General features: G+C 47.7%; 1 protein-coding gene across 1 annotated transcript in view; it reads right to left on the bottom strand.

The window, feature by feature from the left end:
- Positions 1-1,900: 1,900 nt before the first annotated feature.
- SAG (S-antigen visual arrestin) overlaps positions 1,901-12,309 on the bottom strand; it is a 39,372-nt gene continuing 28,963 nt past the window's right edge. The window contains exons 12-16 of the mRNA XM_003278557.4: positions 10,497-10,574; positions 8,464-8,487; positions 6,619-6,674; positions 2,532-2,541; positions 1,901-2,149 (exon numbers count right to left, since the gene is read on the bottom strand). Of these exons, the coding sequence (XP_003278605.1) occupies positions 2,044-2,149; positions 2,532-2,541; positions 6,619-6,674; positions 8,464-8,487; positions 10,497-10,574 (274 nt within the window). The 3' untranslated portion in view covers positions 1,901-2,043. The remainder of the gene's footprint in view (positions 2,150-2,531; positions 2,542-6,618; positions 6,675-8,463; positions 8,488-10,496; positions 10,575-12,309) is intronic.

Raw genomic sequence — 12,309 nt, 5'->3', positions numbered from 1 at the left:
GCCGTCCCTTGTCTGCGTGCCCTGAGGGAAGCATGGGTTGAAACGGTCATGCACCATTCCCTTAGCATAGAGAGAAAAAGAATGAGGGACTGTGTCTGATCCTGCTAACCCACAGCCTGAAGGACCAATCTTCCATCTGTAGTCTAGTGTATTATAAATCCTCCTCCCAATGCCAGGATGCCTGAGTCAGCACACGGGTCCACACCTCGCTTTGTCAGGGATCCCATCCAAGCTTCCCAAGTGGAGCCTCCTCATCTAAATCCCAATCTCCAGGACCCAAACAGCTGGAATCCTGCTGAACAACCCCAGATGTTGGGAACCTTCATGTGTATGGAACCCATGCCCTGGCCAGCCCTCTGTCGCCACGTTCCATCCCAGAAGGCTGATCCATGTGTACTCCCCATCTAGAAGCCCTCCCACTCACCCTCTGCCTTCTGTGAGTAGGTTGAACTGTGGAGTAATCTCCAACCCCCATTTACCCTGCTCCCTTAAAGCATGGACCAGAGATGGACCAGGGCCTATGCATCCCCATCCCCTCCTTGGCCGCCATGAGCCTGTTCAGTATCTGTGCCATCAGTAGCAGGCCCGGTGGGTGCCTCAGGGCAGGAAGGGACCCCACAAAGCAAAGGCCCTGGTATCACCTCTATTATCCCTCCTCCACCTGCAGTTCACCTTCCTCCCTGACACTCAGAGTGCTCTCCCCTATGCCTTTCATGCCCAATCTCAGTGAAGCACCCTCTAAGTAAGCCCATGTGACTCACAATCAACCCCTTCTTCTGGGACTCTCCATCTCCAGGGCTGGACTCTGCCATCGCTGACCACGGGGTGTTGATCCTCCCAGCCAAAGCTGAGCCAGTTGGATTCTCCTTCCCAATAACTGCCCACTGGGACCAAGAGATGCAGCAGAGCTGGGAGCGTGTGGTGCTGAGCTGCATGAAGAGCCGCCCTGGAGAGTGGGTCCCTGACCCCCGGAGCTTCTCTAACTCCTGCTTACCCCAGGTGCAGCAGCTCAGGTTCGTCCTTCAGTTCTCTGATCACACCAGGGTCCTCCCACTACCTTCCTTCTCCCCACCTCCTTAATTTAACCAAATCTGATTTTGTTTCTTGCATTGAATAGAACTTTACCAACAACCCAAAGCTCAAACAGGCACCTGGACCCAAAAGTTGAATCAGTAACCAAGAGTATTTTTGTCCGCAGGTGTTCTCTGCCCTGTTTAACTTAGGAGGCTCTTTAGGGGCCTGGAAGTTGGGACTGGTCAGGTAATTAGAAACATGCACACCAGGCCAGGCACAGTGGCTCACACCTGTAATCCCAGCACTTTGGGAGGCTGAGGTGGGTGGATCACCTGAGGTCAGCAGTTTGAGACCAGCCTGGCTAACATGGTGAAACCCTGTCTCTAATAAAAATACAAAAAATTAGGCAGGCGTGGTGGCACATGCCTGTAATCCCGGCTACTCAAGAGACTGAGACAGGAGAATCGCTTGAACCCGGGAGGCAGAGATTGCAGTGAGCTGAGATCACGCCACTGCACTCTAGCCTGGGCAACAAGAGCAAAACGAAGGAAGGAAGGAAAGGAGGGAGGGAGAGAGGGAGGGAGGGAGGGAGGGAGGAAGGAAGGAAGGAAGGAAGGAAGGAAGGAAGGACGGACGGACGGGAAGGCACTGTTTGCAGAGAAACAGCTCAGACTGGGACTCCTAGGAAAGCCCCTGGACACACCAAGGGCCCCACTTGGTGAGCACATTGATTTCCAGACGCCTTCTCTCCCTCATGGGAGTGGTGAGCCCTTCTGTGGGAGGCTGGCCTCCCTCTCCCCAACCCTCCCACTCCAGGGACCCTAAAGGTGGCAGCTTGTGTCATGTCATCAACTCAGCCTCCCCAACAAATCAACCAACTCATGACCCAGGGGAGAACAAACAAGCTTTATTTCTCGGAAGAAGACTCATCCTTTCATACGTAGCATAACTCCAAAGGACTAAACTGTGAGGCTTTGCTCGTCGCACTGGTAACTACAGGTCATTTTCCGGCATCCTGAGCCGACATCTTCACTCATCAACGTCATTCTTGTCTCTCTTCCCCTCCTCAGCTTCTCCTGCATCTTTCAGATTATGGCGAGCAAACTCCTCAAAAACTAAATTTGCATCCTGATAACTAAAATAAAACAAATAATATTTTGATCATTGCATGCCCTTTGAAGCTGAAACTGAAACAAGATCCTTGATTTTTTTGCAACAAAGGAACTGATTAAGGTTTTCCCCATGATAGAACATGGGGGCATGTCATCTTCCTCAAGTCTTCGTTTAAAATTCCTTTAACTAGCACCAATGGGAGAAAACAAAGGCACGCGCAGAGTGAGCAAGCACGCCCAGGGTAATGGTGTGTGCATGCCCTAAGCACTAGGGAGCAGACGGGAAGTAGCGGATGTGCCTCCTGAACTTGGGATATGTGCAGAGACTCAAAGAGGGGTTTGTGCTGGAGGAGAAGGTCCCAGGGCATAGGGCTAATCAGGGCCACATTCAAGAGGCTCACTCACCTTTCCTTAGCTGTAAGCATGGAATAAAAGGGAGGCAGGGAAGAGGGAGAGAGAGACATTTGTTAGTATAAATTCTATATCATAGCTGTACCTAGAAAATGTCTACCATTTAGGTGACTTTACAATTTGAGAGATAAGGCCTAGATACATGTAATTCATGATCACTGTGTGTAATTCCTGCCTCCCTGCCTTTCCCATTTGAACAGATTTTCTCCTTGCATTTTATTTTAATTTATTTTATTTTATTTTATTTTATTTTATTTGAGACTGAGTCTCTCTCTGTCACCCAGGCTGGAATGCAGTGGCACAATCTCTGCTCACTGCAACCTTTGCCTCCTGGTTTCAAGAGATTCTCATGCCTCAGCCTCCCGAGTAGCTGGGATTACATGCGCCATTATGCCTGGCTGATTTTTGTATCTTTAGTAGAGAAGGGGTTTCAACTGTGTTGGCCAGGCTGGTCTCAAACTCCTGACCTCAAGTGATCTGCCCGCCTCGGCCTCCCAAGTGCTGGGATTACAGGTGTGAGCCACCACTCCCGGCCTCTCCTTGCATTTTAAATCACTGCTTCCTTTACAATGTGCCACAACCTTCACCTCCTCAAATGAAACCCCCTTAGTCTCACCTCTAGGATGCTTTCCCTGATCAGCCTTGCCCCCTCTGATGTCGCTTCTCCTTTCTTATTTATTTATTTGAGATGGCATCTTGCTCTGTTGCCCAGGCTGGAGTGAAGTGGCACAATCTCAGCTCACTGCGACCTCCGTCTCCCAGGTTCAAGTGATTCTCCTGTCTTAACCTCCCAAGTAGCTGGGATTACAGGCGCTCACCACCATGCCTGGCTAATTTTTGTATTTTTAGTAGAGACGGGGTTTCAACTGTGTTGGCCAGGCTGGTCTCGAACTCCTGACCTCAAGTGATCCGCCTGCCTTGGCCTCCCTGCCCAGCCAGTTGCTTTGCCTTTCAAAGTATTTCTCCTTCCATGTCCTCTGGACCCCACTGAGGTCAGGGTCGCCAGGGTGCCGTGAGCATGTGCGCCCTGGCACCTCCATCTGTCAGGCTTCAGAGGGCTGAGACCTGGGACTTGACGTTCACCAACACCCCAGGGTTAGAGTATGCATTAAAGCTTGAGGACCAACCCCCAGCCGCAAAGTTTTCAATTTCTGTTAACATATTGATTTTGTTGTTGTTGGGTTATGTTTTCACATGTGTTGTATCCCCAGATTAACTGCTATTAATTTGAATGGTTCTTGTACTTTTTTAGCTTTCTGCCCACCTAGTTTTGGGGAGAACAGCAGCGATTCGATGGTGAACCCCTGCTCTCGTCTCTGGTGCCCACCTGGAAGCCAGCACTGGAAGGGAGTGTCTATGAGGGTCTCTACGTACAGGGACCCTAGAGAGGCTAGCTTGTCAAAACATCCCCTGGGCAAGAAATACCCTGCGGCCCACAGTGCTAAGCGAAGAAATGACACTAAGCGGGACCATCAGCCTTGCAGAGGTAGACAACAAGGAAGAATCAAATCAGCATCTTCGGATTCAGTACAGATGCCCTTGACAGGGTACAATAAAAACTTGGTAGCATGTCACAGCACTTATTACACACAAATTACTTGGTCCCCAGGCTCCAGCAGGGCTTAACTACATATAGCTTATGCTTTCTCTGCTTAGAATCTTACCAGCCTAGACTCAGGGAGCCGAGAACTAGGCAGAGAAGACAGGAGAGATGACATTTATCTCTAGAAATCTCATCTATCTCATATCTCTAGAAATCAGCATTTTGTAACCATGGGGTGATTTGTCTTAACCTTTGCTCCCAGAAATCTCACAGTACAAAAGATCATTGTTTCATCCTGACATTGTGATATGTTCACTGTTAAGGCCATAATGACTGGAACGTGAAAGTTGTATATGGAGAAAGAATTTTAAAAAATTAAGTTAGGCCAGGCACGGTGGCTCAAGCCTGTAATCCCAGCACTTTGGAGGGCTGAGGCGGCGGATCACCTGAGGCCAGGAGTTTGAGACCAGCCTGGCCAACATGGTGAAAACCCATTTCTACTAAAAATACAAAAAAGTAGCCAGGCATGCTGGCGCATGCCAGTAATCCCAGCTACTCGAGAGGTTGAGACAGGAGAATCACTTGAACTCGGGAGGCAGAGGTTGCAGTGAACTGAGATTGTGCCCCTGCACTCTAGCCTGGGTGACAGAATGAGACTATGTCTCAAAAAAAAAAAAAAAAATTAAGGCATAAAGTCTACTCAAAGTTCCAGAAAACAACCCAACATAAACTATGACATCTCCTCAAGCGACTATCTTTTTAATGTCCTTGAAAGGAACCAGAAAGCATCTTAATCTCACAGCATTAAAAGGTAATATTTTAATGACACAAGCATAAATGAATTGAAAACATATAGCTAGACTACATTTTTCTCCAAGGGACAGTTTTGGAAAAGTTCATTGAGGGTCTGAATCCAAAATATTTGGAAGAGCTACTTTGAAACAAAGTACTGTTGAGACAAAACCTAAAATGAATAGCAGGGGCTCATTCTATTGTTTAAACGGCATTTCACTATCAATATAGAAAAGCTATTTGTAAAGTATGAGAAAAATAAACCCTGCTTGTTTATATCATTTTTACTTAAAATATCCCTTATCCCTATACCTATGGAGAGTTCTTATTTAGACAGATCTGTTTTTCTTTCCCGTCAACTAAGCTGCCTCAACGCGAAGAGAATGTTTCTTCAGAATTTCTGAGATTTCACCTATATTATTTTTGCTGCTTCATTTACCTTTTTAGAAAGAGAATGATCGAGATCAAATTCATATACCATATAATTTACCTTTTCACAGTGGACAGTCTAGTGGTTTTTATATGTTTTCAGAGTCATACAACTATTGCATCATTTCGCATCCATACAAGAGCCAGTAGATTTACAATTCAAATGAGCTGAGGTGTCAGGAACCCAGCCTGACCCTCTTTTCTAGTATTTTCTGTATTCTTACCATAACTGCCACTGTCAAAAATGGTTATCTTCAGGCCGGGCGCCGTGACTCACGCATGTAATCCCAGCACTTTGGGAGGCTGAGGCGGGTGGATCACCTGAGGTCAGGAGTTCAAAACTAGCCTGGCCGACATGGCGAAACCCCGTCTCTACTAAAAATACAAAAATTAGCCCGGTGGGGTGGCAGGCGCCTGTAATCCCAGGTATTCAGGAGGCTGAGGCACGAGAATCACTTGAACCCGGGAGGCAGAGGTTGCAGTGAGCCGAGGTTGTGCCACTGCACTCCAGCTGGGTGACAGAGTGAGACTCCACCTCAGAAAACAAAACAACAACAAAAAAACCCCCCAAAAAAACAGTTATCTTCAGCCAGGTGCAGTGGCTCATGCCTGTAATCCCAGCACTTTGGGAGGATGAGGCAGAAAGATCACTTGAGCTCTGGAGTTCAAGACTATCCTGAGCAACATGGCAAGACCTCATCTCTACTAAGAATCAAAAACATTAGCTGAGGGTGGTGGTATGCCTGTAGTTCCAGCTACTTCAGAGGCTGAGGTAGGAGGATGGCTTGAGCCCAGGAGGTCGAGGCTGTAGTAAGCTTGATCACACCACTGCACTCCAGACTGGGTGACAGAGTGAGACTCCGTCTCAAAAAAACAAAAAATTATCTTCTTTTAAATGTCTGTTAATGCTTTCAAATGCAACATGAGGCCTTTTGTTTCCAAATGGAATGCAAAATCCTCGTGCTCTCAAATTAAGTTTTTACTTAAATCATCTTTAATTCTAAATCCAGGTCTGTTGACAGCAGAGCTTCTGCTGTTAAATCATTCTTGATAAAACCTCACGAGATTGTCCCTGTCCAAGAGCAAGGATGCTACGTCTTGCAGACTCCAGCTGAAGGTGGATAATCTACCCGGCTCAGCGCTGAACAGATGGGCCCTCCCTTCCCCCCAGACTATTCGCCTTGTAGATGACATGGAATCTCTTCCACCTGGCCACTCCCATGCTCTGAGGTGTGGTCAAGAAAGACTAGAAATACATCAACAATAAATCTGCAAGTAGTAAATAATTAAAGAAAGCCAAAAAAGGACATAACTGACCTGGGTCCTCAGGCTGAGGGTGCATGAGGCGGAATGGGACCTCAGTGGCGACTTCACTAGAAACAAAGAATGAAGATTGGTGTGAACACACACGCACACAATTACAAGTAACACAGCAAAGACCTATGGCTGCGGAGATTCACAAAAGATCCCCAGGCCCAAGCTGAAAGACAATGCAATGGGATTTTTTTTTTTTTTTTTTTTTGAGATGGAGTCTCGCTCTGTCACCCAGGCTGGAGTGCAGTGGCGCAATCTCAGCCCACTGCAACCTCCACCTCCTGGGTTCAAGCAATTCTCCTGTCTCAGCCTCCCAAGTAGCTGGGACTACAAATGCATGCCACCATACCTGGCTAATTTTTGTATTTTTAAAAAGTAGAGATGGGGTTTCACCATGTTGCCCAGGCTGGTCTTGAACTCCTGACCTCAAGTGATCCACCTGCCTCGGCCTCTCAAAGTGCTAGGATTATAGGCGTGAGCCACCCTGCCCAGCCTTCACCATTTTAAAGTGCAGAATTCGGTGGCATTAAATATGTTTACACTGTTATGCAACCATCACCACTATCTAGTTCTAGAACATTTTTATCACCCAAAAAGAAAATCTCATCCCCATTAACCAGTCACTCTCATTTTCCCTCCCTATAGTCCCTGGCATAACCACTAGTCTGTTGTCTATCTCTATAGATTTGCCTGTTCTGGATATTGTGTGTAAATGGATTCATACGATATGTGGCCTTTTGTTATTGGTTTCTTTCACTTAGCACAGTGTTATTAGCATAAGGTTTATCCATGTTGTAGCTAGTACTCCATTCCTTTTTATGGCTCAGTAATATTCCATTGCATGGATATACCACATTTTGTTTATCTCATTCATCTGTTGGTGGACAGTTGGGTTGTTTCTACCTTTTGGTATTGGAAATAGTGACGGCTGCCTTTTAAATTATGCACAAAGAAGCAGCAAGCTAAGAAATGTTTGAGACAGGCATTGAGGTTATGTACTCCATCATCCCAGCTCTTAGTCGGGCATAGTGGCCGTGCGCCTGTAATCCCAGCTACTCACGATGCTGAGGCAGAAGAATCGCTTGAACCAAGGAGGCAGAGGTTGCACTGAGTCAAGATCATGCCACTGCACTCAAGCCTGGGCAACAGAGCAAGACTCCGTCTCAAAAAAATAAATAAAATAAAATGGTTAAAATCGTAAAATTTATGCCAGGTGTGGTGGCTCATATCTGTAATCCCAGCACTTTGGGAGGCCAAGGCAGGATGATCACTGGAGGTTAGGAGTTCGAGACCAGCCTGGCCAACATGGTGAAACCCCGTCTCTACTAAAAATACAAAAATTAGCCAGGTGTCATGGCACACGCTTGTAATCCCAGCTACTCAGGAGGCTGAGGTGGGAAGATTGCTTGAACCCAGGAAGTGAAGGTTGCAGTAAGCCGAGATCACATCAGTGCATTCCAGCCTGGGCAACAGAGTGAGACTACGTCTCAAAAAATAAAAAATAAATAAATATAATGGTAAAATTTATGTTATGTGTATTTTACCACACACACACACACACACACACACACACACAAGCTGGCTGTGTGGAGTGTGCCAGTTCTCTGGGTGTGTATGTGTGTGTCCTTACCCAGGCATAGGTCTAGCTGTGGTCCCAAAGAAATCTGGTCCCAAAGAAACCCTATGAGCCACGATTCTGTGATGCATCCAAAGGCAAACCATCATTCCTAACACCTCTGAGCACAACTGCCCAGAAAGCAGCTTTCACCAGAAACCGTTTTGGAGCCCCAGGTTTACTGCCTTTGATATCTCGAGAAACAAGCAAACAAGGAAGGTGAACAGGCTTACCTGGAGGTGAGCTCTCCCAGAAAGCTAGAAAACACAAACAAATGCCTGCAGTTAACTGTCACAGTGGTAACACGACCCTTTCCCATGATTCAGAGGCAGGACAGAGCCCAGCTGTCATGGCCCTTGCGCCCGAACTCACAACGTCCAGGGTCTTCCCATCCCTTAATGTTCAACTTCGTTACCTGTGACTTCATCTCTTTCTCAACATGATTAGTTTAAAAAGGCCGGGCATGGTGGATCATGCCTGTAATCCCAGCACTTTGGGAGGCAGAGGTGGGCAGATCACTTGGGGTCAGGAGTTCGAGACCAGCCTGGCCAACGTGATAAAACCCCATCTCTACTAAAAATACAAAAATTAGCCAGGCATGGTGGCAGGCACCTGTAATCTTAGCTACTCGGGAGGCTGAGGCAGGGGAATTGCTTGAACCTGGGAGGTGGAGGTTGCAGTGAGCTGAGATCATGCCACTGTACTCCAGCCTGGGTGACACAATAAGACTCCGTCTCAAAGAAAAAAAGTTGACTGGGCACGGTGGCTCACACCTGTAATCCAGCACTTTGGGAGGCTGAGGTGGGCAGATCACTTGAGGTCAGAAGTTCGAGACCAGCCTGGCTAACATGGTGAAACCCCGTCTCTACTAAAAATACAAAAATTAGCCGGGCATGGTGGTGGGCACCTGTAATCCCAGCTACTCAGGAGGCTGAGGCAGGAGAATCACTTGAACCTGGCAGGTGGAGATTACAGTGAGCCGAGGTCATGCCACTGCACTCCAGAGTGAGATTACATCTCAAAAAAAAAAAAAAAAAAAGTCAAGCCCTAACATTCAAGATAAGTCACAGGGGTCATTGTGAAATACCTGCTGGTTGCTTTCCTGGACTGCTAAAAGAAACTCCACCCTGTTTTTAGATCCTTTTATGCACTATCCACTGTGAAAAAAAAAAAAAACAAAAACACTATGCTAACGAAAAATGCAAAATAGACCCATGTTCTACTTTGTTAGAAATTTGGGAAACTCTTTTTTTAAACCCTTATTTTACTCAAGGCAATTCTTTACTACTTAGAAGTATGAAACCTAGGCACAGACTTGCCTTTGATGGCAGAATTACCCAAGGCTCATCCAGGTAAAAGGCCAGAGCCTTTGGCAATGGAACTTGAAATGAAAATGAGAATTCAAGTTTTTCCCTTTTGGTAAGATTAAACAAATGGAAGAAACTGGCTTCACATGAAAATGAAAGTGGAAACCTGTTCCCTTCAAACTCTGAGCTATTGGCACTCTTTTTTTTTTTTTTTTTTTTGAGACGGAGTCTTGCTCTGTCACCCAGGCTGGAGTGCAGTGGCGCCATCTCGGCTCACTGCAAGCTCCGCCTCCCGGGTTCATGCCAATCTCCTGCCTCAGCCTCTCTGAGTAGCTGGGACTACAGGCGCCCGCCACCACGCCCGGCTAACTTTTTTGTATTTTTAGTAGAGAGGGGGTTTCACCGTGGTCTCGATCTCCTGACCTCGTGATCCGCCCGCCTCGGCCTACCAAAGTGCTGGGATTACAAGCGTGAGCCACCGCGCCCGGCCGGCACTCTTGTATGAAAAGAGGACTCCTGTGCCCTGTGATTACATGTGTGAGAGGGGAGGGGAAAGTCCCCACTTTATGGATGGATACCTTCTAAGATGCAAATACACGAAGATTTACTGAGAGTTATTTCACAATAGTTATTCTTTTCTGAAGGATAACATTTGACTAATCCTCATTCTTGCACATCAACTTCCACCACATGCACATATGCACACGTATTTTTGCAAAGTGGCGCTAACAGTGCACACATTTCAGAATCTGCTTCTCCACCCTTTCCCACCTGACATTTTATCAGACAGAAGCATGGTACTAGACAAACAGAATCTCTCCCAAGCTCTACTTGGTAATTCTTGGTAGAAGCTGTGGGCCTTTCCTTGCTTTCTGTCTCCCAGTCATTCAGGAAAGGAAAAGTTCAGACCATCTAAGACCAGGACAGAGCAGCCCAAGGGTTAGTGCCGGGACACTTACCCTGACACTGTGAGCTTCACCTTGATCTGGTAAGACACCAGGATCCCCAGGACGGTCCGGTCTATGCCCTCCTTAATGCTGCCCAAACAGAAAGGAAAAGGAGAAGGATGATGGAGAGCAGAGGAGGGTGAAGAGTGGATGGGCAGCCTTTCTGTTCCAGGCAGGCACGCCGTCATGGAGGTTCTCCAGGGACTGGTGAACTCACTGAGCTTCCAAAGTCCTAGAAGTTCGTGTACTTGGGGAGTGGGTGTGGGGACTCCTTGCATGCACTGGAGGAATTCCTGTGTCTTCTCCTCTAGAAGTTCCCAGAGGCCAGAGCGTGCAACCCCCTTCTCTGTGCTCGACCTCTATAGATGCACATCCCCCGGTCATCCTCCTCGGCAACTCCCTCCTACCACTTGCCAAAACTGCAAGTCCCCAAGTCCTCCAGCAAGCTTTGCCTGCCTGGATTATCTCAGCAACTCATCTCCCACGTGCCAGGCCCCTTCTCTGAGCTCTGTGGCCACTTGCAGGTTCAGCCTCAGGGGCAGCCCACGCGCTGCCCTGGCCTGCCTTTGGTACTCCACCCCCAGCTGTGTCCCAGCGCCCCCCGCGCCAGCCTTGCCAACACAACCCTACACCAGAATGCCCCCTCCTTCTCTCCTGCCTTCCAAGATATCCAGCTGTGTGTCCCCAGCACCCAGCATCAGACCTGGCACCAAGTGAGAGCTGTCAATGTTTAAGTGAATGAGCAGGATGGGCGAGACTCTCAGATGTGTCCCCAAAGACAGTGTAATGTGACATTCCTTGACAGGAATGTCATTCCAGATCCCACTAATATGTACTGAAGTCCTACTATCTGGCAGGCACCGTGCTGGGCATTTTGTCACAGATGCTTATCGCGTGAGATCCAACGCGGAGGACATGAGTACTGCAGGATGTCTAAGAACAGGAATTAAGATGTGAAAAAAATCATGAAATGCTAACAAAAATCGTGTAAATAATGATAGAAAAAAAGACCAAGAAACCTGAAGGCTACAGGCAGAAGGCAGTGGAGGATGCAGCAGCTCTGGAAAGAGTTGGGGCAGCAGCCAGCAGGTGCTGGGCCTGGAAGAAGACGTCAGCTCGGGAGCCTCTGAGGACAGGTGTCTCAGGCACGTGGTTCCAGGACCACAGTGCTCCCCAGGGAGCTCCTTCGGCTCACTGGTGTCTGGAGCTCCTTTAAAAGAGGACAGAATAGCCGGACACGGTGGCTCACACCTTTAATCTCAGCACTTTGGGAGACCGAGGCGGGCAGATCGCTTGAGTTCAGGAAGTTCAAGACCAGCCTGGACAACATGGTAAAACCCCATCTCTATTGAAAGTACAAAATTAGCCAGGTGCAGTGGTGGAAGCCTCTAATCCCAGCTACTCAGGAGGCTGAGCCAGGAGAATCCCTTGAACCCGGGAGGCGGAGATTGCAGTGAGCCAAGATTGTGCTATGCACTCCAGCCTGGGTGACAGAGTGAGACCTTGTCTCAAAAAAATAAAAATAATTTTTAAAAAGAGGGCAGAATATCTTTATCTGAACTTGTGGAGTATGGCCAAGTACCTGGTGAAGAGAGGATGCCTCCAAAGGGAGAAAAGGGGGTATGAGCTTGAGATCCCCCGCTTTGCTGGGATTGACTTTTTTTTTTTCTTTTTTGAGACAGGGTCTCATTTTATCACCCAGGCTGGAGTGCAATGGTATGATCATAGGTAACTGTAGCCTCGACCTCCTGGGCTCAAGCAGTCCTCTCGCCTCAGCCTCTCAAATAGCTGGGACTACAGGCACGTGCCACCATGCCCAGCTAAT

Source organism: Nomascus leucogenys, chromosome 22a (genome assembly GCF_006542625.1).
Source record: "Nomascus leucogenys isolate Asia chromosome 22a, Asia_NLE_v1, whole genome shotgun sequence".
Classification (NCBI taxonomy): domain Eukaryota; kingdom Metazoa; phylum Chordata; class Mammalia; order Primates; family Hylobatidae; genus Nomascus; species Nomascus leucogenys.
The sequence above is the reverse complement of the archived record's forward strand: the minus strand, read 5'-3'. Positions and strand labels throughout refer to the sequence as shown.